Source organism: Cetorhinus maximus, chromosome X, assembly GCF_964194155.1.
Source record: "Cetorhinus maximus chromosome X, sCetMax3.hap1.1, whole genome shotgun sequence".
NCBI lineage: Eukaryota > Metazoa > Chordata > Chondrichthyes > Lamniformes > Cetorhinidae > Cetorhinus > Cetorhinus maximus.
Window position 1 is genome coordinate 1096136 of NC_135917.1, and position 27379 is coordinate 1123514.

A 27379-nucleotide genomic window follows, 5' to 3' on the forward strand; every position below is an offset into this window, starting at 1 on the left:
TACAAAATAAATGGGAATATACTAAGAGGGGTAGATGAAGTGAGAGATCTTGGCGTACAAGTACACAGGTCCCTGAAGGCAGCAGTTCAAGTAGACAAGGTTGTAAAGAAGGCATATGAAATGCTCTCCTTCATTGGCAGAGGTATAGAATATAAAAGTAAGGATATAATGTTGGAATTGTATAAAACACTGGTGAGGCCACAACTGGAGTATTGTGTGCAGTTCTGGTCACCACATTACAGGAAGGATGTAATAGCTCTGGAGAGAGTGCAGAGGAGGTTTACAAGAATGTTGTCAGGGTTAGAAAAGTGTATCTACGAGGAGAGATTGGATAGGTTGGGGTTATTTTCCTTGGAACAAAGAAGGCTGAGAGGTGACTTGATTGAGGTGTACAAAATTATGAGGGGGATAGAGTGGACAGGATAAAATTGTTTCCCTTGATGAAGAATTCTAGAACCAGGGGACATAGATTCAAGATAAGTGGCAGAAGGTGTAGGGGGGACATGAGGAAGAACTTTTTTACACAGAGGGTAATGGGTGTCTGGAATTCACTGCCCAAGTTGGTGGTAGAGGCAGAAACTTTAAACTCTTTTAAAAAGTACCTGGATCTGCACCTAAAGTGCTGTAAGCTGCAGGGCTATGGGCCGGGTGCAGGAAGGTAGGATTAGAAAGGGCACCTGGGTGTCTTCGGGCTGGCATGGACAAGATGGGCCGAATGGCCTCCTTCTGTGCTGTAACTTTTCTATGGTTCTATGGAATGATCCACTTGATGTGTGTCCTCACCTGTTACTGACACCTGTGCATTTTCCAGTGCTGTAGAGGGGTGACCACTGGTTGGTGGGAATCAGGAATGGGAACACTGGCCCAGAGGTGCTGAGGCCAGTAGTAGCATCCCAACTGTCACCTTGGCTGAGATCAGCCAATTCATAATATCAAATAACTCATACTACATTTGGATATACACAAAGGAAGGGATTGTCCTGCAGGATTCACACGGTGCTGATGTGGGGGTTGGTGGGGGCTGTGGATAGCAAATTTAATCACGGAGGGGAAAGGGTGGAGGAGACCATCAATGATGAAGTCAAATTCAGGTCATGAAGGAACCCAAAAAGATTTGAGTCCTTAAGTCTGTTCCTATGTGCTACAGCAGTACCACAGCACTAAAGCTGAGGAGGTTCTAGAAGTGTGAAGAGGATTAAAACTGAACCCGTAAACTTCCTTAACAGAACTCCCTGACAGACCAGGATTTCGAAATGGTTTTCGGCCTGTCGAGGGGGATGTTCACTGCACTTCCCAGCTGGAAACAGATAAACTTGAAGAAATCGAAAGGAATGTTCTAAAAGGTGATGGGAGAACCCGATAATGCTTGTGCCACTTCTGCCAATAGAGACTCTGCCTTCTGCATCACTTACACTTTCGCACTGAGCCTTCCTGTTGCTATAGTTTAGGGAATGCCTTCAAACCACCTCATCCTTCAGCAAAGAAAAACACAAACACCATCTATTGTGCAAAAGGTTGAACAGAAACCCAACCAGCCAATTGCTGACAATTATTAAAAAGGACAAACATTATACATGTCCACTCAGTTACTTTATGACTTAAAATTAACTGACCCATCGTATCACAAAAACTACAATGGTCATATAGGTGGAACATAGAGCATAGAAACAAGATTAAGCCATTCAGCCCATTGGCTTGTTCTACATCTGTTAGTCACAAAAAGAAACACACTTTCTGCCCAAGTTATCTTTTTGATCAATTGGACACACTTCCCCAACATTCTCTTCATATCCCACAAATCCTTTTTTTTTCAGAAGCACATAAGAAATCATGGAGTGATAAAAGGATCTTCAGCCCATCAGCATCACTTATTCCACAGACCATACATCATGCCATGGACTCTATGCCATGCATTTAATCTGTGGGGTAATTGAACTAAATTCCCAAATATTTATCCAGATCCGCAATTCAACCTGACTTCCTGCTAGCAAGCTGTGGTTTGACACCTCTGATGCCCCATTCGATGAGTCTTTGTCACTTAGAAGTCACCAAAACAAATGCCAGGGAGCACCCCATAGGGAAGGAGAGATGGGAAAGCAAAGTGGCATTTCCCTTTCTGTCCCCACCCTTACAGCCAATGTTATGTGTTTCTTAGTGACTGTGGCAGTGACTGTACCTACGTAGCAGATCTTCAGCCTGTCTTCTTGGCTTCAGATGATATACGGCACAAGAAGAGGGGAGAAGGGGGAGCAACAAGCTAACAAATTTCATAATCTCTAAGAACTCAAGGCATACTGTATGTATAGTCTGTACCATTAATCACAGGCTATTTAAGTTCCAGCAGTGTAATTTGGGGTCCCTCTGAGACTTGCAGGAGGGAGACACAGAGGAGCCAGAGGATCTTAGAAACCCAAGGGATGGAGGTGGGTCAGGCAGTATGCAGCTGCAGTCTATGCAAGTCTAGCGTGATACCTCGTTCAGAATGTGCAAGCTCTATATGATGCAATTGAGGTGACCGAGGTGTTTGGGGTTGCTGAATCACAGCTCCTCACCATCTCCTTGCCTAGTTACCTCTTCATACTGTCTGCTTCAACCCTCTTTTCTGGTAACAGCTTCTGGGAAGTTTATCATTACTCTTTGAGTGAAGGCATTCGTACCTAATTTTCCATCTTACAAGGTTTCAGCCCTGCCTCAGTGGGTAGCACGCTTGCCTCTAGATTTCACAACCTTCTGACTCAAAGATTTGAGCCCTGTAATCCAGGTTGACATGCCAGTGCAATGCTCATGGAGTGTCAGAGGTATCTTTTTTCAGATGAGATGTTAAACCTCTGAGGTGGATGTAAAAGATCTCATTGCACTATTTGAAGAACAGCAGGGGAGTTCTCCCTGGCGTCTTGGCCAGTATTTATCCCTCAACCAACATAATGACCAGATTATCTGTTTTAGTTATCTCATTGCTGCTTGTGGGAGCTTGCTGTGCGCAAATTAGCTGCTGCGTTTCCTACAACAGTGACCACACTCCAAAAGTACTTCATTGGCTGCACTACATAAATGCAAGTTTTTCCTTATATCTCCCTGATTTTAGCTTATGTCCCTTATTGTTTGACCTTTTTGCTGTTTGTCAGAATGTAATTATATCTTTAGTAAAGTCTAACAGCAGCAATTATTTGAAAAAAGCACCAGTTTGGAGAGGTGCCCTGAACCTATTCAATGACAGGATCTTATGAGGAGACAAGGAGAGCAACAGATGGAACACAAACCTGGAGTAGCAAGCAACAACAGTTACTGTGGCAGTCAGCCTGCTCACAGACAGCCGATCAGCATTAAGCCAGAGAGCCCGCAAATAGCTTGCACACAGACAATCTGCAGATAACTCGCAGACAATCCACAGCCAAGTGCACGCGCAGACAGCAGCCAGCTTGTAGACAGTCTGCAGTTACCTGGTAATTTTACAGCCAGCTGGTGAAACCACAATGAGCCTGCAGACAGGCAACCACCACCAGCAGAATACAGAGCTCAGATGCCCAGGTTATGGAGGGCAGGAACTGTGGGAGTGGGAGTAATGGCAGAACAGGACCAGGCAGTAGGAGCAGTGGTGGAAGCCTCGCACTCTTATTCCTTGAGACTTTCACTGAGAAGCTGATTCTATCACACTCCTCCCAATTCTGGGGCCAAATTCAAAATTTAACAGCCTGCTGTTATTTTTTTTCCAAATGTGTTACTGCCCCAGAGTCTGGTGGGGGAGGAATTTGGAAGCACAGCTTGGGCCATAATTATATCAATTCTATTCAAAATCTTGTAAACTTCAATTAAATCACCTTTCCAGAGAAAATAAGCCATTCTTCCTCAACCTTCCCACAATTACTTTAATTTCTGATACTGGGAAGTAGTACAAACTGCTCAGAAGAAAATCCCTGTAATCAGGGACACAAATGTGAGGTTTCTTCAACTCGGCTTGGTTTTTTAAAATTTGTTGACAGTGTTTCGCTGTTGCTTCAGACCCACTCACCTGAGGCCTCCTGTGTCCCTCATTCTTTAGAGTAAGTCAGCAGCCAGCTGCAGTGCATTAAACATATTGTCCCGCCTCAGTTAATCTCATAGAGGATTCTTTGCCTTTTGCAATTTTATTTGAAGTGTGTTTTCTGCATCGGTAAAACGGCTTGTACAAGGGAGTACTCTATAATAGAGGACTTTATAGTGCTTTGTGTAGTAATGTTCTTGAACTGCACACAATATTTCAGCCAGATTCTGGTCAACACCTTATGCAGCAACAGCAGAACCTCTTAAGATTTGTACTCTATCCCTTGGCCTGTGTAACCCAATTGTGTTTAATTTTACATTGAATAGAATGGATGAGTTTGGTGGGTTAAGGTTAACAAAGGTGCGCAAACTGTGCTATGATTTTTGAAAAAATATTCTCTTGCAAAATTCCTGCTCTAAGTATATAATTTCATGCTAAAGTAACTAGGAATCAACCAGGCGCTAATTCAGTAATGCAGTGACTGAGAACAGGATTTCAGAAACGTTTTCCACTGAGGCTGCACTCAAATCGTCACAAATAAAAGTTGTTTCAAAGCCATTGATTGTCTGTGTTCACTTCGCTGCAACCTGTCTTAAGTTGAACTTAATGGTTAGGATTTTTAGCAGAGTTGTCGACACTGCACAAATCCAAGCTGGGAGAATTTTGGCCACTGGTTATCAACTTGGCGCTAAGCATAAGCACAATTAAAAGCATGAACAGGGCATGAACAAGATGTTCACAGTTGTGTCTCTGTTTCTCTCTCTCCGCAGGCGGTGCATGCCACCGCAGCATGGGAATTTTCCCTAATCTTCTGTCCAATAGTCATTTCCCAACCAAGCCTATCTGGTCATTTATCTTATTGCTGTTAGTGGGATCTTACTGCGTGCAAATTGGCTGCCATGTTTCCTACATTACAACACTGACTACACTTCACAAGTACTCCACTGGCTGTAAAGGGCTCTGGGGCATTCTGAAGTCATGGAAGACGATATATAAATGCAAGTCTTTCTTTGTAGTGCTTTTCTGTTCCGCGGTATCCCCTCAGGCAAATGTGTGAGAATCTGAAGGTACATGTGCAGATTTCAGAGGTAGGCAGATGGGGTGGTGGTTCAAATGATGATACTGGAAATTACTTAGTGGAATGTATCATGATCATTTTCCACAGTTGTATTGAATTCCTCTAGGGAATGATCTGTGTCTTTAATTAATATTGGGTGTGGTAATACAAGTGATCTCAGTCTCTCTGTGCTAAGGAGAGAGAGTCATTAATTTGACTATAAGTAACTGTTGGGTGAGGATAGAATTGGAAGTAGTTGTGGTATCTTAAGTGCTTGAATGACCTGCTGAGCCTTGCTGTTAGACATAACACATGGGTAAAATGTCTGTTGGGCAAGTAGGTATGAGAGCATGACCACTCATATGCACACATAACCCAACGAGGAGTCAATGTCTTCAGGAGGAAGTTGGGACGTAGGGTGACTACTTGAGTGAGCCAGGATTTGTCAGTACCTTACGTGACTTCTTCTGATCCTGTTCTACACAGCACAAGTTATTATACCTGAATATTTTGCTCTCACTGTCATGGTAAAGTACTGATAAACAGAATGGTTTATGACCGTGCTCCAGGTGTTTCTTTGACAAGCCCGCTAAATAATTCATCTTTTTACGCAGTGACTTTGACCAATTAATACAGCAGCAATATAAATCTGAAGTGCACATCTGTTATCAGACTTTATTTGGCTGTTAATTGTTTTCAGAGAAGTTTGGTTCATGATTGTTGTTACTGGGTCTAATTTTCAGGTAACAAACTATGTGCTTGTAACATATGTTTGAAACAGCTTCATGATCCATATCCTGGTACTGTACTCGAAGGCTAATGTACAGTAAATGTAAATATTTGCATACTGCTCAACTGGAACAGACAAATGCAGGGAGCTACACTTTGTATTTACCAATTAAAAAATCAAACATTGTGCTGTGTGGAATTGAATAATACAATTATTATTACTACCAGGACAGTCCCAGGTTCTGCTGTGGTTCAGTGGGTAGTGCTCTCAGCTCTGAGTCAAAAGATCATGGGTTCACGTCCTACTCCATGAGAATTGAGCTCATAATCTAGGCTGAGACTCCCAATGCAGTACTGAGGAAGTGCTGCATTATTGAAGGTGCCATCTTTTGGATGAGATGTCAAACTGAGGCCTCAGGTGGAAGTTAAAGAACCTCTATGCTGAAGAAGAGCAGGGGAGTTATCCACAGTGTCCTGGCCAATATTTATCCCTCAACCAACATCACTAAAACAGATGATCTAGTCATTATCACATTGCTGTTTGTGGGATTGGCTACAATACTATTTACAATAGTGACTGAACTTCCAAAGTACTTAATTAGCTATAAAGTGCTTTGGGATGTCCTTAAAGCTGCTGAATAAATTGAAGCCCTTTCTATGCCTGGTTCGCAATGAAGAATGGCCACTTTCATGAAGTACGCACGCTATGGAAAAACCTGTGAAACTGTACCCCAGTCAGAAACAACTGATTTAATAGAGTGACAACCAAGAAGAGAAAAGAAAGGCACTGTAATTTAACTTATTAAATTGTTGGAGATCATTATTTTATTCTGATATCAGTAAAGAGGTTTCCACAATGAAAAACTGTGTATATTTTTTTGGGATGCACTGAAATGTTCCAATTATACTTCCTCTGCCACCTCAGTTACCTCTCCACACTCATACCGTACAAAGTCCAACAACGACACTCCGTTTGTATACAGGAACTGCCCCACAGTCGTGCTAGAGTCCAGCAGGAAAGGCTGTGCCAGCATCTTGGTCTCTGTGTCATCACCAGGCGGGTCTTCCATCGAGCCCACAGACAGCGGCATCATTCCCACAATGTGCTGTCCTAACCTGCGGCCCAGCTCAAAGAAGTTTACTTTTGAATTCTGTTCCAGGGGCCTATAGATCACTAACGCGCCATATTTTCCAAATGTCATCTTTGCAAGGGTCGGGTTGTCCACTTGCAGCATTCCATGAACATATGTGCCAATATACCAATTGGATGGCACAGTCACCCAGGCAGCTCTTCTTATAGTCATATTCTCACCAAGGTTACCTTTAAAATATTTAAAAAAGGGAAGATCAAAGTTTGTTTATAAAAAGCAGGGTTCTTATTTGTGAATAAGGACATTGCGTGTAAACCATGTTCTCGGAGTTGGGAAGGGAGCACTTATTAAAACCAGCTTTGGAAGGTAATGAGTTAGATGGTGGTGGTGTGTTACAGATCACTCAGAGTGAGAGTTGCTGTGGCAACATGCACTTTTACATGCATGTTGTAGTCTGGAGCTATGGATAGTGACGGTATAGAGGCTCCAACTTACTTTCTATCACGTGGCTGACCAGGATTCTCTCGTGCTCTTGCTGCCTGCCATGGTGTGTGTTGGAAGGATTTACAGGTTGATACTCAACTTATTTGACTGCATCACGAATGCACCTACCTTGCCCATCAAGTCCTGGGGTGGGACACGAATGCGAAGCTTCTGACTCAGGCAGGGATACTACTCACTGTGCCACAAGACCTCCATAATGACTTAGATAATAGCTTTCGAATGTAATAATTTGAGGTGAATGGAGAGGCAGTGGCATAGTGGTATTGTCACTCACTAGTATTCCAGAGACCTAGGGTAATGCTCTGGGGACCCAGGTTCAAATCAGATGGTGAAATTTGAATTCAATAAAAATCTGGAATTAAAAGTCTGATAATGACCATGAAACCATTGTCGATTGTTGTAAAAACCCATCTGGTTCACTAATGTCCTTTAGGGAAGGAAATCTGCTGTCTTTACCTGGTCTGGCCTACACATGACTCCAGACCCACAGCAATGTGGTTGACTTTTACATGCCCTCTGAACAAAGGCATTTAGGGATGGGCAATAAATGCTAGCCTAGCCAGCGATGCCCACATCCCATGAATGAATTTTTAAAAATGAAGGTCAGTGCTGAGGAATGGTTACTTTGACATTTCTTATACCTGTGTCAGCAGCAAGCACCACCATGTGTAAAAGCTAGACATACCTCCTTTTGCCTCTAACCTCACTCTCTTGATATCAGAACCTCTAACATCCCTCTCCGTTTTACAGATGTTTTGATAGTTACAGCTTTGAACTTTCCCCCCTTCCTTCTCATAGGCTCCAAATCCCCATCCTACACACTGTTCCTCCTCCTTGCACCCTCACTGTGCTGATATAAACATTCATTGCAGTTTCCTACTCCAAAGCATTTTCTCTCAGAATCTCAAAACTGTGCAAGTTTTTACTTCCCTTACATTTTCTACATTACAACAGTGATGACACTTCAAAAATACTTCATTGGCAGTAGAGCACTTTGGGACATCCAAAAGGCATGATATAAATGGAAGTCTTTCTTTCTTTCTCCCTCAGTCCTTTTGTTCCCTCCAATAATCTGGACTAAACCCCTGGAATGATCACAATTATATCAAAAATGTTTATTGGAGAATCTGTGTCACCCCAAAGTAAAGGAGAGTAAAACAGCTCATCCGTCTCAGATTATACTGGCGATCTTACCAATAGCCAGGGCAAGCTGGTCAGCAAGAGGACAGCTGTCTAAACTGATTTTCAATTGTGTTATTTCTTCAGTTGTAAAGGAATTCTGCAAAGTAATTGGGAAACATTAATATACATGAGATTATAAAGCTGCCATTTATTGATCAGAATCACTTTCTCAACCCATCCTCTGGGCAAAGAGTTTCATTCAGAGTCTACTAGACATAACCTGGAGGGATTCTTTTTTTGAGACCAGCCCAGGATGATTTGAGCGACCATTTCCTCTCCTGCTCTCCTGAGTTGTCAGTGATGGACTTTCACTTAGTGCCTTGTAGGCATGAAACCAACCATTGTTGCTTTGTGGCACAGTGCATTGGTATTTTGACACATTCTACCAGAGGGAAACATTGAACAATCTGAAAGTGCTGCGTAAATACAAGATTAAGGAAGGCTGATGGAGAGGGTGGAAGGAGAAGTGGCCGAACCCTGACAGTATAGCAGATATTAGATACGTGGCTTTTGGGAAACTCATGGAGAGAAAGCCTCGCACCAATCTCTAGGATAGTGTGTCTCAGGTGGCACAGTGCCACAGGATGGTACTAGGCAGGGCAGGCAAATATTTGCTCCAGCAATGCTCCCCTGATCTGAACCATGTTATTGTGGGAAATCACTAACTGAAGGACAACAGGTCCTTAATAATGGGACATGGAAAACGGAAGAACAATCCCTGTTGATGCTCTTATGGTGAATTTTATAACTGCTGGTAGTTGCTGTGGCAAGCTCTGCAATCCAATATCTGAACCAGCACCCCAAGGCACTTTGATGGTTAAGCAGCCAGTCTGACTCTCAGATGGAACAAGGGATTGAGCAGTCAATGGAGGATGGGATTCTTCCGATTTAACTTTATACAACCCTACAAGACAATGCCCTAGTGGATAGTGTGGTCCTGGCTGGGTCAGCAATGAGAAGTTTTCCCAGTGCTCCGAGCAGTTAAACTATGCAGGTTTAGCTGGTTAAAACTCCAGCGGTATCCCAGACACACTTGTAGGGGAAGGGTCCTTAAACCTTGGATCTGTCAACCTCTAGTCAGTAGGATGTGCTCCTACTGGGAGAGTGCTCGTATCAAGCAAAACGAAACCCAGCAGATATAGACTTCTCAGTAGCTTAGTTTGGAGAGTCAAACAATGGTGATGAGCATCTGCTGGCAAAGAAAAGATTCTAGTTTCCTTTTTTAATAGAAATCATAGACAAACCTTGGTGTAATCGATGGCATTTGCATGTTTGGAGTGACCGTGTGCCATTGTGGCAATGGCTGCTTGCTGCACCAACTGCTGAAACTTGACATTCCTGGCAACAAAATCCGTTTCACAATTCACCTGATGTGGGAACAAAACATTTTTTTCAAAAAAGACCGTTTTATTCACACAAGTATATAGGATCACACAGCATAGAAGGAGGCTATTCGGCCCATCATGCTGTGCCGGCTCTTTGAAAGAGCTATCCAATTAGTTCTATTCCCCACCCTGCTCTTTCCTGTTGCCCTGAAATGTTTGCCTTTTCAAGTATATATCCAATTTCCTTTTGAAAGTTACTATTGAACCTGCTTCCACTGCCACATCATCATAACTCTCTGCCATAAGAATTTTTTTTTTAATCTCCCCCTCTGGTTCTTTGCCAGTTATCTTAGATCTGTGTCCCTCTGGTTACTGACCCTTCTGCCTCCCATATTACCATGTTCATATGAAATTCCTCTTCTCACTATCTGAATAGAGACTAGCTTGCTAACAGGTTCAAGTGTTCATTCCAATAGCATACAGAACGAGCCATTTAAATGCAGGTTCCATAGTAACTTTCAGAAGGGAATTGGATATGTACTTGAAAAGGACAGATTTGTAGGACTATAAGGAAAGATTAGGGATGGGATGACGGTGGGTGGAGTGCTTAGCTCTTTCAAAGAACTGGCACAGGTAGAATGGGCCAAATAGCCTCCCTCTGTGCTGTAAAATGTCATGATGCAACACATTTGTGTCATTTCAGTCCAAACGTTCATCTTTACCTCCACCAGGACAGCTGAGCTTCCATCTTGCAGCAGTCCAATGAGTCCCTCCTTTGTTTTTCGACCTTGCAGTTTAGAAGCTTTACTCCATCCTTCCTTGTGGGCCTGTTCGTGCAGCCAAGCTTCAGCCTTTGAAAGGAAACCACAATGATTACCTTACAGTCAGCCGCAAGTCCTTTCATTCCTGGGAACAAGAGTGTGCGCAACTTCCCTCATTAACCCTTTAGAGTCTGCATCCCTTCAAGGCAACTCCGCCCCAAACATCCCAAAGCTATTTTATTCGTTTACATTTCAAACTCAGGAAAAATGATTTCGCTGCTGTACAATCTGCCTTGTTTTGAGTTAGGGTATTGTGGACTACATTATCCAGTCTCTTTAAAATCCTAACTGTTATCAAAACAGGTGGGGAAAAGGCAAAATCACTCCCAGAACCAATTAATCTAAAGTAATTAAGTGATAGATATTTCCCAACTTAGTAAAATGAGCTTTGTTTAGATCACTAGCATTCTTTTGCTACAACAAATACACAAGATTGAATATATAGATAAATAAAACATAAGTAATAGGTACCTTAATGAAACCCAGGATTTCAAATCTTCAACCTACACTCATATGTTTTATTGCTAAGTTCTGGAATTCCCTCCCTCAACCTCTCCATCTGTCTCTCCTCTTTTAGGACACTCCTTAAAACCTACCTCTTTGACCAAGGTTTTGGTCACCTCTCCAAATATTTCTTTATGTGGCTGTGTCAAAATTTATTTGATAACACTCCTGTGAATCACTCCTGTGATGTTTTACTATGTTGAAGCACTATATAAATACAAGTTGTTGTTGCTAAAATTGTATGCTCCTTCACAGCAGGTGAACTGCTCTGTGAAATAACACAGGCGCACTGGATGTAAATTAAACTTAAGACTCAAGTAATGGCCTCATTGGTGGACTAATCAATGAAAAGCAGTGGTTACAATAAATGTATCAGTGGACTTGAAATGTGTTTTAATACATTTAGCCTTTGAATAATTTAAGTGATGATTTCATTACTTATCAGAATTTTCAAAGTTTGCTTTTAGAGTGTTACCTGCGACTCAGTGGGCGAATGCACCAGGTAGTGTGATATGATCTACAGACCAAGGAGGTCCCAGTTTAATTTCTGGTCTGCATTTGGTTAGCTGCTGCCAACCAGGGCAACTGTCGGCTGCTGCTACATCCCAGGATTAGCAAGGGGGTGACAAAAAGAATTAGCCTGGATTCCCTGCTCCTGTTCACTATCCAATAGACTTGTGATGCTCCCATAGTCAAACAGCCAGCTGAAACATACAATCAAGCTTTATATATGAAGTGAGGCATCAAAGGGCTGTCAGTACCTATGGTATCATAACCCAGCTTTCAGGGTGGGGGTGGAAGGAAAACATACGACATCGGGGTGTCCCCCTTCAATGTTATAATTTCCACCTACCTGTTGAAGGTCGCTGCTAAACTTTTCTAAGGCCTTCTTACAATTTGTAAATGAGTATCCCGTCTTTTTCCGGAGTTTCAGGAGGAGATCTTTATCAGCTGCCATCAATCTAATCCCAGGACAGTGCAGAAACTGGGTTGGTTGCGCAAAAATGATCTGACAAAAGCAAACGGAAATCTCAGGGAACTCTGTAACATGATCAAAGTTTCGGGCTTTTGTTGCACAGTTTTTATCTACACATTAGTACCACGGCGTTACTCACTAAGGTTTTATCAATGGCCACAATCCCATCTCACTTGCTTGAGATGCACTCTCAGGATGCAGCAACTCAATACACTGTAGTGAAGGGGCACAGTTCTGTGCTTACTATTCCCCACATAGCAAGCCTCTCAGTTCAGTCATCACAGTGGGCAGCTATCATGTGAGGCCAGGCACTTCCCAACAAGAAAGAAATAACTTGCAAAGTCAATAATCATTGTGTTCAAAACAGTGGCATTTCACTTGTATGGGAGCTGGGAGGCTCCTTGTGCTCAGTGTCTTGCCCTTGCCTTTTTAATGCAAGAAAAGCAGGAAAAGGAGGGAAAAACAGAGTCTGAGCTCAGTCAAAATCCCCCAGTCAGACAGGCTGAGAATCGGGGAACAACAGATCAGTATGAGAGTAAAGCTGTAAATTAGCTGAGTTTCAGGCAATACACACATTTCCTTGCTGACATTCAGATCTGCTCAACCTTTCCTCATACGGTTTGCTATATTGTTGGAATCACTGTGCAACTCAGCACAGGTATATATATAGCTCTACTTGAAACCACAAATGCACTATGCACCCTTCCCCAAATTGAGCAACCCAAATTTGTCTTTCCAATTTCTTATTATAATGGTAGATTAGAAAGTCAAAGACAAAAATATATTTTTATGAAAGGTGCTTATCAGTTTGTTAGGGAAACCACAAGTTTTCTGCACCTCCAGCTCACTGTCACATTATATTTTTATAGATAGTAATGAATGCCGTTAGGGGCAGGGGAAAACTTAGCTTTTCAAGTGTATTCACAGACAATCCAAATTTTATATAGGTTAAAAACTTAAGCTTAGTGCAGGCACGAGGCAAGTTGGATGTAGATTTAGGCTAAAGTAGCTTTAGATTGTCACAACCCCTTATTTTGTTTAAAAGTGATACAAAATGTAACACTTAACAGATTTGTTTTAAAAAGCTGTAAAGACTCAAATTTAGAAAATGCTGGAAATTCAGAAGATAAAAGATCTGCTATGTAAGAGAAAACACAGATTAACACTTTAAAACAGACCCCTGTTCAGTTCTGGTCTGGTCTTTTCCTTTGCAGAAGCTTAAGGGCCCTGCTTTTTAGATGGAACCATGCAGCAGCGGAGGCTATTTGGCTCATCATATCCATGGCAGCTCTTTGAAAGAACAATGAGTCCCCACTACAAAAATAAAAATACCTGGAAAAACTCAGCAGGTCTGGCAGCATCTGCGTAGAGGAACACAGTTAACGTTTCGAGTCCGTATGACCCTTCAACAGAATGCGTTCCTCTCTGCAGATGCTGCCAGACCTGTTGAGTTTTTCCAGGTATTTTTATTTTTGTTTTGGATTTCCAGCATCCGCAATTTTTTGCTTTTATTATAGAGTCCCCACTCCCTCGCTCTTTCTCATAATAGCATTGCAAATTTCTCCTTTATATATCCAATTCAATTTTCAAAGTTAATATTGAACCTGCTCCACCACCTATTTCTGGCAGAGCATTCCAGGTCTCAAATTGCTGCTTAAAAAAATCTTTTTTTTTTGCCAATTATCTTAAATCTGTGCCCTCTGGTTACTGACTCTTTTACCATTTTCTGATTTTGTTTCTGAATAACAAGATAGGTGTATATTTAAACAATGTAGATGACTTTTCAGTGGTTTCAGAAGCACTATATTCAGATTATAGTCACCAAAAGCGACCCTTTGCCTCCCATTCAAACACCAGGCTTGAAGCTCAACCTAATTTGCCAGCGGAGGGAGGGTTCACGCCGAAATCTCGCCAATGGGACCGCAAATACTCGCACACCGCATCTTTTGATTGGCCAGCCTCCCTGTCAATCACCCGCTCCCAACAAGTTAGGTTGTTACGCAAAACCTGCGGCCTTCCGAAGATTTTCTGTCGGTATTTTAAAAGCCAAATGGCAGATCAGGGAACCGGGTGGGGGGGCGGGGAGGGTTTTGTTTTACCCTGGAAATGTCGGCCCGAGCGCTCCGCAAAGCAGAGAGGGCGGCTATGGCGCTGTGCATCCTTAGCAGGTCAACGCCGCGGACAAAGCCGTGACTATGCCAGGCAACGGAGAGCCAACAAGAACAAACTTCAGCGGCGCCGCCAAGAGAAAGCTCCAGGCAGGTTGCTCTGCAGCCCAAAGTTTCTGATGGCTCCCTCTGGTGGCTGGAGTAGAAGAAAATAAAAATTACTTTTTTTCCTCTCTGTCGGACTCTTCAAGGGATATTTTAGAAAAAACAAATGCTGGGTGGCAACAATCTTGCCCCTAAATCAAGGTTGGATTGGAATCCAAGCAGAGATTTGAGGCTGACACCTCCAGTTGTAAGTGAGGTGCTCAATGAAGGTCCCCATCTGTCTGTTTGTGAACTTAAAAAAAGACCTGCTAGCACTGTTTGTCTTGGCCAGCATTCCTCCCTCAACCAACACCACCAAAAACAGATTATCTAATTATGTACCCCATTGCTGTGCATAACTACTGTGTGCTTATGTAAATAAGCAGCTTTGAGTGGAGGAAAGAAAATTGTAGGCAGCAAAATAATCTGTAATGTACGATAATATTGGAAAAGATGAACACTGAGCAAGTTGTGGCTCAGTGGTTAGTGCTCTTGCTTGCTACTTATAAGGTTCTAGATTCAATTCCCATTCAATTCCAACAAGGCTGATGCTCTAGTGCACTGCTGAGGTACCCCATCCTTGCAATCTACCTGCTTGGGTGGATATAAATGTTTGTGTTTATTTGTGCTGCAATACTAGGGGGAGCACTTCCTACAGATGAATTACAGTGATAGGAGTTAGTGCTGCATGTTCCACCCTAAAAGTATGCTTGTAAATGAAAATCAGGATAGTGTGAGAGGGGAAAATGGCAATGAGAAAGTAGCAGCAGTGCCAGCAGCCATAACTGGTTCCCTAGGTACTAAATCCAGATGCCTTCCAATGAAAGTGTCAGCTATAACATTTCATAATTGAACAAACTATATCTGCCAAAGAACTCTGCCCAATCTACCTTGTCAAAGTTTCTTGCTCAGTTCATTAAGTACAACTTGTTACCTTCTGAAATAAAATATTAAATAAAAACTCATCATCCAATGTGGGGCTCGAGACCATGATTTTGGGATTAAGAGTCCCATCAGCTATTAACTGAGCTAATCAGGTCGTGCAGGAACTTGGTCCACAAAGCCTTGACAACTCCACAACCCACTTCCCAAAACTTTTCAAACTTTTGCCCTCCATCGGTCTGAGCAAGAAACCTACAGAGGTTTCTTGTTCTTGTTTCAAGTTGTACTGACAAGGTAGTTTCAGCAGCTCTTTGTGGTCTTCAAAGTTTTTCGAGCAACTTTTAAAAATTCCACTGATGTTCCTACCACCCGCATCAGGAACTGTTGTACATGCGCTAGTGACCACAATGCAGGCCAAGTGCACATGCGCAACCATTCCTGAGGCCTTTCCAGTTGGTGGCAGGAGTTACAGTGTATGAGATCCCACGACACAATTTCGAAGAAGAACAGGGGAATTCTCCTGGTGTCCTAGCCAATATTTAACCCTCAATCAACATCACAAAAACAGATGATCTGGTCATCATCACATTGCTGTTTGCATATTGGTTGCTACAATTCCAACAATGCAACAGTGACTACACTTCAAAAGCACTTTGTAAGGTGCTTTAAGATGTCTGGTGCTCATGAAAAGCACTTTATGAATGCAAGTCTTTGTCTCTTTTCACTTGTTTGTTGTAACTTTGCAATCAGTCTTTCTCCTAAACGTGTAGCAATGGTGACTGTCATATGCCAATCTCATATGTGTGTTAAATGTACTATGCACGGTTTTGCTGATTAAGACAAAAGGACATTGATTCAAATAGTAAGTGGTAGATTTTGGATTGATATCAGGAAATTCTTCAGAGTGAACACATTGGATGGCAGTGATGGAAAAAAAAAGGAATGTTCTAAGAAACAACTGGTGGGGGCATTGTGGGTGCTTTACAGTCATTCTAGATGTTTAAGTAGGTTGGGCCTGTACTGACTGGAGTTCAGAAGAATGAGAAGTGATCTTCTTGAGACATATAAGATTCTGAGGGGGCTTGAGAGGGTGGATGCTGAGGGGATGTTTCCCCCTCATGGGGAAATCTAGGACTAGGTGTATAGTTTCAGAATAAGGGGTCTCCCATTTAAGACAGAGATGAGGAGGAATTTCTTCTCTCAGAGGGTCGTTAGTCTGTGGAATTCTCTTCCCCAGAGAGAAGTGGAGGCTAGGTCATTGAATATATTCAAGGCTGAGTTAGACAGGCTTTTGGTCTACAAGGGAGTCAAGGGTTAAGATGGGCAGGCGGGAAAGTGGAGTTAAAGCCACAATCAGATCAGCCATGATCTTACTGAATGTTGGAGCAGGCTAAAGGAGTTGAATGGCCTACTCCTGCTCCTATTTCTTATGATCCAAGATGGGCCCTATGGACTCCCTAATCCATAATTATCTTGTGAATTTATGTAATTCATTTGGGATTTCTGCCATTCTGACACCCTTGCTACAATCCTACACTTCTCAACATTCTGTACAATTAAGTTTTTAAAATCAAAGATACAATGACTGGTGTTAACTCTTCCTATTCTAAATTAATTTTAAGTGACTCAAAACACCATTTATCTTCACCTCCTCTAACTTTCTCCACATAAATCCCCCCCACAGTGACTTATTATTTAAGTATGTTATGATAATAAGCCACATAGATCAGATGGTCCCAGGCTTGATCCAGTCTATAAGGTGAATTAGCTTACCTCACCTAGGGTGCTATGAGCACTACAATTGGCCTCAGTACCTTTTGGCTAGAGAGGAAAGACAATATGTCAAGACAGGATGCCTTCCACAGTTGAATAGTCTGCCTCAGCTCACACATGAATGGCCACTTAGGTAAGGCATCAGAGGTTTTTTGGCATCTGTGGAACCTCCTTTAGCAAGAGATAGCACCATCATAGCAACAATGACTACACTACAAAAGATCTTCATTGACAGTGAAGCTTTTTGAGATGTCCCGATATTATGAATGACACTGTAGAAATTCAAGTTTGTTCTTTCAATGAAAAATAAATGATAACACAAGATTTGAAAGTTTTTGTCTTTATGATTGATTTGGTCGTTTTTTACAGATTAAAAGTACTGAACAAGTTTCAAAGCGGTGATGATTAGTCAGTTTATTTTTCTTTGGTCATTGCAATACATTCTCTTGGTTCAGGAGCAGAGTTAAAGTAGACATAATACTAAGTGATTAGCATACAGAAACTTGGTAAACCCAGGTACACAAAAATGCTGATAAACAGTATAGAGAAACAGGCACAGTTAGCTTGGAGGCACTTTATCTTTGATATTCTGTGCACATTTAAAGCACTATCTTTATTCAAGATAACAACCTTGAAAAAACTCCATAAATATGACCATTAATATAATTATTTTTGGCAAGTGTTAGGTGGGTAGCAGTGTGTCACAAAGTTGGTCTTTCACTTAACCTGGGTTTGGATCCAGCCCAGGTTGGTGGAATGGATGGCCCCCTTCAACAGGCCTTTGTGAAATGAGCTGGGGGCTACCGTGATCCAGTTTCAGTGAGTGAAAGTCCACAGTGTGAATGACATTGCAAAGTTGAGGAAAAGTCCTGCTGATGGATTAAGGGTGCTTATTTAAGACAAGATTTAAGGCATATTGTTAAAGTAGTGAAGGGGAACTTCACATTTGATCCATGCAGTGCTTAGCATGCAAAATCAACGTCAGACAGTCGATTCTCTGAAAGTGAGCTGCCAGCAAAGATCCAAAGCTCATGGCACACTTTGGGAAAAGATTCAATACAGAATTCTCTTCTCCAGCACTAACATTCCTCACTGCAGCATAAATTCAATGTACATAATTCTGTTGTTTTCTACATCCATAATGTATTTTCCTTCAATCAGGAAGATGGTAACAGCTACATAATTATTGTCAATCCCAGCTCTCAGATTGTCCAGTGAGAGGCATGGCTCAAGCAGGGTGACAGCTGATGACCATTTCTCTCAACCAACTGATGCTCCGTTCAAGGGGGCCAGAGGAGATCTGATCAAACCTATCCAACAAGCAGCTTCAATCAATAGAAATTCCAGGCAATCCAACTCATTGCTATCTCTCACAAACCCGCAAGAGTTTTCCATACAGTCCCTGTCCTTAGGGTCCCTTATCTAAATGTCAAATACTTCCAAAAAAAAAATACTGGGTCAACCTAGACAGTGATGGGGACACTACAATTGGCCTTTGTGTTTCGTGGTTAGGATGGCGAAGAGGGGGGAAACAGCCTGAGTCTCTGCTCCTGATCACCGTCCCTGCTCCTGATTTCTGTTGTGTGTATGCGTGTGTGTGTGTGTGAGACTTCAGGGTTAATTCTGATGTCCCCTACAGTCAAATCACCTGACCCACACTGTCCACGCATTAAGACTGCCTGGTTAATTGAGGTATTGGAGGGCACCCTGTGCTCACAAAGCAGTCCTTCAGCATGGGTTGGCACCCTCAACAGGGGCAGAAAAGTTAATTTTACACTTATTTTTGTTGATATATTCTGTGTACTGCCAGCATTGGTCTCTAGTGAAGTTAAAAAGCTGAATAAACATCAGCGGGCAGATCATAAGCCAGGCAATTCAAAAATGTTGTTTCAGCTGTCTGTGTGTTCATTCAGCTGCCCTTGTCCCTCCTCAACTCCACTTCCCCCAGCAATGTCTCGCTGCTTAAACAAAACCATTATATTTGTATAAAAGAAGACAGGACATGCACCTGACAGCTCACTGAATGACTATGCTGAGTGGGGGTGGGAGCAGGTACTGAAACAAGTCACAGGGTCCAACCCCAGTCTATGGTAAAGGAGGCAGGAACAATAACAACACCAAATCCCCTTGGGCCTGATATGGAGGGAGGGGGAACAACCAACTAGGGATGGCTGAATGGCATGAGCCTTGGCCATGGTACGTTAAATGGTCAAATGGCCCATTAACTCTCAGACATTACCTCAGGTACCAGGTGTGGCCGGAATACATTTAACTGTGTTGCAGGGTAAGCCACCAGCATCAGGAATGAAATGTGTTTGAAAAAAACGGGTCAAAAAGGAAATGAAATCCTTATTGCAAGACAGAACATAATTCGCCAAATTGACTACAACATGGGTCACCTACAGAAGGGCTGTCTCATCTTGAGAGTCATGTTAAATGACAGATTGCCCTTACTATGTTCATCACTGCTCTCTGGCACTCGGTTCTTTTTTAGTCACTTTGTACAGGTTGATATTTTGCTCCTCGTTCCTGTGAAGAAGTTGGCACTGAAAATGCCGAGGCAGGATCTCCTCGTAGAAAGTGGCAGTCGCGTGCTCCCTCCGCATTTTGGAAGACAGATAAATGGTGGCCCTCTGTGCACTGAGATGCCGCAGTGTCTGGACAAGTGAGGCATAGGTCTCGGGAAGATACACAATGTCGGAGCCCAGAACAAAGTTGTAGTCGGTGGGAAAGCGACTGTGGTTGCAGCCCCAGGACAGGGCACGGACCTGGCAGCGATGTGCACAGGAAGAGGGGACATTGGCCAAGACGTTGTCCTCTATTTGCTTCAAAGCATGTGGTAGGTCTGTGATGGTTACATCGCCACCTGATAAATACAAAGAAAGAATGACATCCCCTCTGAAGTTTTTGGAGTCAGCCATGTTTAAAAGTCTCTAAGCCCAAACAATAGCTTGCATTTATATAGCACCTTTAACATAGTAAAAACATCCCAAGGGCTGCACAGCAGCAATGATCAAACAAAGTTGGACACAGAGCTACATGAGGAGATATTAGGGACCAAAAGCTAGGTCAAAGGGATAGGTTTTAAGAAGCGTCTTAAAGGGGGAGAGAGAGAGAAGGGCAGAGAGGTTTAGAGAGGAAATTCCAGAGCTTGTGGCCTAGGCAGCTGAAGGCACGGCCGCCAGTGGTGGAACGATCGAAATCAGGGCGGGGGGGTGGGGGGGCGGATGTGTGAGAGGCCGGAATTGGAGGAGTGCAAAGATCTAGGAGGGTTGTCGAGGCTGGAGGAGGTTACAGAGATAGGGAGGGTTGTCGAGGCTGGAGGAGGTTACAGAGATAGGGAGGGTTGTCGAGGCTGGAGGAGGTTACAGAGATAGGGAGGGTTGTCGAGGCTGGAGGGGGTTACAGAGATAGGGAGGGTTGTAGGGCCTGGAGGAGGTTACAGAGATAGGGAGGGTTGTAGGGGCTGGAGGGGGTTACAGAGATAGGGAGGGTTGTAGGGGCTGGAGGAGGTTACAGAGATAGGGAGGGTTGTAGGTGCTGGAGGAGGTTACAGAGATAGGGAGGGTTGTAGGGGCTGGAGGAGGTTACAGAGATAGGGAGGGTTGTAGGGGCTGGAGGAGGTTACAGAGATAGGGAGGGTTGTAGGGGCCTGAGGAGGTTACAGAGATAGGGAGGGTTGTAGGGGCCTGAGGAGGTTACAGAGATAGAGAGGGTTGTAGGGGCCTGAGGAGGTTACAGAGATAGGAAGGGTTGTAGGGGCTGGAGGAGGTTTCAGAGATAGGGAGGGTTGTAGGGGCCTGAGGAGGTTACAGTGATAGGGAGGGTTGTCGGGGCTGGAGGAGGTTACAGAGATAGGGAGGGTTGTAGAGGCTGGAGGAGGTTACAGAGATAGGAGAGTTGTAGAGGGCTGGAGGAGGTTACAGAGATAGGGAGGGTTGTAGGGGCTGGAGGAGGTTACAGAGATAGGGAGGGTTGTAGAGGGCTGGAGGAGGTTACAGAGATAGGGAGGGTTGTAGGGGCTGGAGGAGGTTACAGAGATAGGGAGTGTTGTAGGGGGCTGGAGGAGGTTACAGAGATAGGGAGGGTTGTAGGGGCCAGAGGAGGTTACAGAGATAGGGAAGGTTGTAGGGGCTGGAGGAGGTGACAGAGATAGGGAGGGTTGTAGGGACTGGAGAAGGTTACAGAGATAGGGAGGGTTGTAGGGGCTGGAGGAGGTTACAGAGATAGGGAGGGTTGTAGGGGCTGGAGGAGGTTACAGAGATAGGGAGGGTTGTAGGGGCTGGAGGAGGTTACAGAGATAGGGAGGGTTGTAGGGGCTGGAGGAGGTTACAGAGATAGGGAGGGTTGTAGGGGCCTGAGGAGGTTACAGAGATAGGAAGGGTTGTAGGGGCTGGAGGAGGTTTCAGAGATAGGGAGGGTTGTAGGGGCTGGAGGAGGTTACAGAGATAGGGAGGGTTGTAGGGGCTGGAGGAGGTTACAGAGATAGGGAGGGGTGGGTGAGGCCATGGAAGTATTTGAATGGGAGGATGAGAATTCTAGAGAAAACCACAGAGTAGATTCTGTTGGCCCAACATGTTTTCTTCCTCTGAGGGACAGCACCCACTTAGCCAAATCCAGAAAGGGGAGGCGTCGATTTAACAGTCAGCGCTGAGAGACTCCCCGGCTTATACATGCTGAATCTTAACCAGATAAAATTGTGTAGCCCATCAGCACAGAGCACCGAAGGCTTCCCCCGCTCCTCCGGCAGGGACCACCCTGCTGGTTGGACGCTGGCTTTCAGGTTTATCTGGAGTTGAGGGGGAAGAATCCCAGTTCCCAGTGACGGATCCACCTTTTTACAGATTTCATTAGGCTGGTCAATTCTTAGCAATCCTGCCGAATATTACCCATCCACCTGCCTCAGGTGTCGGATTAACAAAGCTCCCACAGGGAGGGTTAGGTTGGTTGCAGACTTCCATTGCCAATTGTACCACATCTGAGCCGTCTCCACCCCAGGAGGGTAGCAGTCACTGGTTGCTCAGCAATCTAATCCTCCATTGTGGGCACAGTGAGGGTGGGGGTGGATGCAATGGTGGAGAAAGAGAAAACAAGCTGTTCTTTAGGAGATGGCAACTCTGTGGGGTAGGTACCATCACAGGCAGCTAGAGTCCAGAGCAAAATGTGCCAAGGGGAAAGAATCAATCTGGCAGCATCACTCCAGCATGTCCACTCCATGTAGAATGGTCAAAATGGAGCCTTACACGGAAGCTAAGCAAATGAAACTAAAAAGACAAAAACAGTTACTGTTTCAATTCTGGGACTGAGGAACTGTAAGGATTCCTACAAATCTACCATGGAATGTGTAAGCCTCTTTTGTTGAAGGTGCTCACTCCTTGTTGGGCATGTCTCCAAACAACCTCCGGTACCTCACACCCAAAGGCCATCTTTGTGTCTAAGCCCAGGCAGTGGGTGTGACATGAGCTATTTGAGTGTGAGGCACGGGTCCTGTTCACACCTTACACACACTGGATTGCAGCCAGCAACAGAAATCCCGGCTGATTATCCTTCCGTGGTCCAGGAGCACTGAGGCTCATTGCAGCACTCCTGGCTGAACTCCGTAACCTCAGCAGGGACCACAGATTGAATCTGGGACCCTTCTAGTCCATGTAGCTCAGTAACTTAACCAGATATGCCATCAGAGGAATGATGGCAATAATGTGTAGATCATTGGAGGGGGACTATCTATTTAACAAGCAAACGTTCCCTTTATTGTACTCCCCTCCCTCCCCCGTCAACACAAAACATGACATTACTACAAAAGCAGAATACTGCGGATGCTGAGAATCTTAAATCTAAACAGAAAATGCTGGAAATACTCAGATTAATTCAGATTCTCTCTCCACAGATGCTGCCAGACCTGCTGAGTGCTCCCAGCATTTTCTGTTTATATTCCATGTGTGTTACTGTCTGTTATTTCTCTCACATTACAAGCTTTGCTTGGATACTTTAAACTTACCTAACAGAACAGCGAGAATCCCCACAATTCCAGTGCCTGCACCCAGTTCAATCACCTTCCTCTCCCAGAAGCTCATCTTCTGTTCCTCAAAGTACTGACAAAGAGCCAGAGCCTGAAAACAAGACACATTCACATTAGAACAAATTCATTTAGAGGGTGATGTGAAGCATTGCAGCACCAACATGTAGGGCCAAATACAAGAGAGAAAGAATGAAAGGGTTTGCATTTATATAGCACCTTTCACTGCCTCAGGACATTCCAAAGCACTTCATAGCCAATGAAGTACTTTTGAAGTGTTGTCACTGTTGTAATGTAGAAAACACAGCAGCCAATTTGTGCATAGCAAGCTTCCACAAACAGTAATGTGATAATGATCAGCTAATCTGTTTTATCTGGTGTTGGTTGAAGGCTAAACATTGGCCAGGACAGTGGGCAGAACTCCCTTGCTCTTCTTCAAAATGGTGTCATGGGATCTTTTACATCCACCTGGGAGGGGAAGACTCCGTTTAATGTCTCATCTGAAAGACAGCCCCTCTGATAGTGCAGTACCCCCTCATGACTGCACTGGAAGTATCAGCCCGGATTTTTGTGTCTCTGGAGTGAGACTTGAACCTTGAATCGTCTGACTCAGAGGCAAGAGTGCTCACACTGAGCCACTGCTGACACCTACATTCAAACATCTTCATATGAGGAGAAGGAGCAGCTGTCACCAGACTAATCTCCCACCAGTCAGTTCAGTATAGGATTGATTGAAGTCAGGTAAGGAAGAACTTGCATGTCCTCAGGATGTCCCAAAGTGTTTCACAGCCAATGATTTACTTTGAAATGTAGTTACTATTGTTATGTAGGAAAATGTGGCAGCCAGTTTGTGCATAGGAAGGTCTCACAAAGAACAATGAGATGAATGGGTGCGCTGGGAGGGGCAAAGGGAGAAATTTTGGCCAGGACACCAGGAGAACTCCCCTGCTCTTTTTCAAATAATGCCGTGGACATCCATCTGAGCAGGCAAACAGGGCCTTGGTTGAATGTCTCTTCTAAAAGACAGCACCTCCGGCACTGCAGCTCTCCCTCAGTACTGCACTGAAATGTCAGTCTAGATTATGATTATGTGCTCAAGTCCTGGAGTGGGGTTCGAACCCATAGCTTTCTCACTTGGAGGGAAAAATATGGCCAATTGAGCCAAGCTAAAATATCAGCATGGCAGGTGACTAAATGAGATATGGCAGGTCACTAGACTTACAGAATCCCAGACTGGAGCAGCAACTCCCAGATCAGCACTAAAGTTCTGGGTGATCTTTAAAACATGTCCACAAAACTCGTAACTGCTCTCCTCTGTGTAATAGTCTGAAAAGAGACCATCATCTTTGGGGAAAACACCACACAAATGTTCTTCCACGTGGGTTTGCATCATCCTTCCTAGCTGGATTATCTTTCACTGGTCCATGGGTACTTTCCAGTCTCTCCTGCCTCTGCCCGATCACAGGATGAATTTGTTCCAAGTCGTGTTTCCTTCTGTGAAAAAAGAAAACAGAGAATAAAAACTTGCAATGCTCTGCTTTGAAAGGGGGAGACATTTTCAAGTGTTCGAGCTGATCCTGTGTGCGAATAAACAGGGATTGTTGGGGTGCCTATGTTTAGATGCTGTGATGCCTGTACCTTTCAGGCCACTGCTCAAGTACTCCCTGTGATAAAGATAAATAAGCAGGTAGATCCTGAAGTACTTAGACCCTAAAGAGGGGAAGTCCAATGGATTGGTAGAAATTGAAAATTTCTAGCTCTGCCTGGGTGAACAAAGTCCGAATTGACTGTCTTTCTTTTTAAATCTGACATCTTGTTGATGGATGCACACGAACTGCAAGATTTTGTTGGCAAGTTTGCAGGATAGCTCACCAAAGGCTCATAAACTTTTTGATTTGATACACTATTCGTATTTTGATTTAGAAAAGTAATCACAAATTCATATGTTTAAATAGATCAGGAACGCCCTTCCATCACAACTCTCACTCCTGACACAAATAACTCTGTAAACACAATAAACATCAGTTTGTAACTTTATGATGGATCAATACCACACACACTGCGTGACAACTCATCAGAAGCTGGAGTTCAGGCTCGTTGGGGGCGGGTTTACGTTCCAATTGGTCCATTCAACACACAACGCGAGGTCAGGTACGCTTCTGATTGGTCGGCCTTGCTGTCAATCATCCGCCACCAATTAAGCGAGGTTCACCTAGCAAACTGCCCGGTCATCCAGCTGTCTGGCCCATCCCAGATACGCATATAAGTTTGTTGTATTATTATTATTTTTTTTGTCTTTTTCTTTTGGTAATGGTTAATAAAGTTGACTGCGAGGAGTTGGCTGACTTTATCGGCACAGTGCGGACTCGCTGGTTAGCAACGTCAACCGGCCAATGGAGAGGCGACAGGACCCCAAACACCTGACTGTGGCGGTCAAGAGCTTCTCCAAAGCACTTCGCAAGGAGAGGGAATTCGAACAGCTCCCGCTGCTGGCTGAAGCCAGCTATGACAGGGAAGGGGAACATCATTTTCTCAAAGTGTGAAGGTCTGCTAGTACATGTCCCGTGGCGTTGCACTTGGATGTAGTCCTCAGGTGAAGCAGGGTTAGAGGCTGCAGATAATTGGTTCAGGCCCTAAACCTAAACCTCTCTCTCTCTCCTTATTTAAGATGCTCCTTAAAACCTGCCTCTTTGACCAAGATTTTGGTCACTTATGTAGCTCAGTGTCAAAATCTGTTTGACTGACGCTCCCACCTTGGGACATTTTTGCTTGTTAAAGGCGCTTTATTAATGCATGTTGTCATGGAGTGCGCAGACTCGATTATGCCTTCCATTCTAGAGTTGTACATTTTGGGTTCGATTTTAACCATTTTAATTTTAATCCATAAATTTGGATTTTGAATGTTAGGGCGGCCAATTGTGATCACATGTATTCCTGGAGGTTTCATCACAGGACTTGCTCCAATGCTGCAGCCATTAGTTGGCCAACACATCCATCCTTGTGACTCACTGCCGTCCTACACCATCTGGAAAGCAAAAAGACTCATTACCCAATTGAATAATGCTTTACTGTCAACCAAACAGCCTTTTTTTTCCAATTTTCAACATTTTTTTTTTATCTGGTAAAGAGACAGGTTCAAAGAAAACGACCAACAAAGCAATCTGAAGAAGAGTCATACAGACTCGAAACATTAACTCGTGTTTCTCGCCCCACAGACGCTGCCAGACCTGCTGAGTTTTTCCAGCATTTTCTGTTTTTGTTTCACATTTCAAGCATCCGCAGTATTTTGCTTTTATTTCAATTTTTTTTACCGTCCGTCTGACCTTTCTCCAGGGTTGCTCATGGTAGTGTCCTAGGAATTGATCTTCAATTCCTGGAGACTCCAGGCCAATACTGGAGGGTTGGCAACCCTAGTTACAATCTCACCCCATCAACATATTATTACTCCTCCATTATAGATTCCTATGTCCAGATTTATAATGGAATGTTACCTTCCAATCTGAAGGGGGTGGGGTGGCATGTGTACAGACTGGGATCAAATGTAATGCTAAGTAACTTCCTAATTATATATATATATAAATGGGTGACTGATCTGAGGACAAATAACCATCTCGATGGTGTCACGCTGACTGTATGCCAAGCTTGCTCACTTCAATGGACAGCTGCCAGTATTGACCGGAACTCCAGAGAATTATCGAACGTGGAAATGTTGTCAGTTTATTTAATACACAAACTGTATTTACATTGAGAAGTAACAAGAATATCACTTCTGGGAATATTCTTCAATTAAACATGGCAAAATCAGTATTAAATATTCAAAAAGCTCCTTGCTGTTCTCTGGTGTAGAAGGCCTTTTTTCACACCCCTCCCTATTCCAGTCTACTAAAGTCCCTGAAATAAAAACAGAAAATGCTGGAAAAACTCAACAGGTCTGGCAGCATCTGTGGAGAGAGAAACAGAGTTAATGTCTCGAGTCCATATGACTTTTTCAGAGCTAAAGCGGAGTAGTGTTTCCAGCATCTGCAGTATTTTGCTTTTACGAAAATTCCTGTATTTTTGCACCCAGTCTTATATTGTGTTGCCAGGGCCTTCACTTCACAATTATTCAGTGCTCAATACTCGAATGGCAGAATATGCTTGAGGGGCTGAATGGCCTGCTCCTGTTTCAATCTCAGAGACACCGCTGATTTGTAATCGTTCATTTTAGTCACTAATACTGACAGCTTCTCTGTCACTTTATTCTGAA

The 27379-nt window shown here is 43.6% G+C and overlaps 3 protein-coding genes across 9 annotated transcripts in view; 1 reads left to right on the top strand and 2 right to left on the bottom strand.

Moving 5' to 3' along the window:
* avil (advillin) overlaps positions 1-2704 on the top strand; it is a 36380-nt gene extending 33676 nt beyond the window's left edge. Inside the window, exon 20 of the mRNA XM_078534552.1 lies at positions 1227-2704. Coding sequence (XP_078390678.1) covers positions 1227-1340 — 114 coding nt within the window. The 3' untranslated portion in view covers positions 1341-2704. The remainder of the gene's footprint in view (positions 1-1226) is intronic.
* The window catches only part of LOC144672776 (EEF1A lysine methyltransferase 3-like), a 192689-nt gene extending 167135 nt beyond the window's left edge, over positions 1-25554 (bottom strand). Inside the window, exons 1-4 of one of the 6 annotated variants that reach the window (XR_013574168.1) lie at positions 25006-25156; positions 24356-24627; positions 23116-23227; positions 19352-19983 (exon numbers count right to left, since the gene is read on the bottom strand). Coding sequence is in view for 5 of the 6 variants with exons in the window: in XM_078534768.1 (XP_078390894.1) it covers positions 19580-19983; positions 23116-23227; positions 24356-24526 (687 nt within the window). In the remaining variant the exon portion in view is untranslated. The other 5 variants (XM_078534768.1, XM_078534769.1, XM_078534767.1 and 2 more) reach the window with 5 other exon arrangements.
* Positions 6615-14444, bottom strand: tsfm (Ts translation elongation factor, mitochondrial). 2 transcript variants are annotated; one of them, XM_078534679.1, is made up of 6 exons: positions 14310-14444; positions 12088-12243; positions 10632-10760; positions 9829-9951; positions 8597-8681; positions 6615-7128 (listed from the first exon to the last, which is right to left on the bottom strand). In XM_078534679.1, the coding sequence occupies exons 1-6, from the start codon at positions 14367-14369 to the stop codon at positions 6710-6712; spliced, it is 972 nt and encodes a 323-aa protein (XP_078390805.1). In that variant the 5' UTR covers positions 14370-14444; the 3' UTR covers positions 6615-6709. The 2 variants fall into 2 exon arrangements, with proteins under 2 accessions (XP_078390805.1, XP_078390806.1); XM_078534680.1 differs by lacking the exon at positions 14310-14444 and adding an exon at positions 12350-12968.
* Positions 25555-27379: the final 1825 nt, after the last annotated feature.

Coding starts and splice junctions, on each gene's coding strand:
- tsfm (XM_078534679.1), bottom strand. CDS start 14,369: ATGCACAGCGCCATAGCCGCCCTCTCTGCTTTGCGGAGCGCTCGGGCC. Junction 12,244..14,309: donor CTCGGGCCGACATTTCCAGG/GTAAAACAAAAC, acceptor TGCTTTTGTCAG/ATCATTTTTGCGCAACCAAC. Junction 8,682..9,828: donor ATGCCATCGATTACACCAAG/GTTTGTCTATGA, acceptor ATTACTTTGCAG/AATTCCTTTACAACTGAAGA.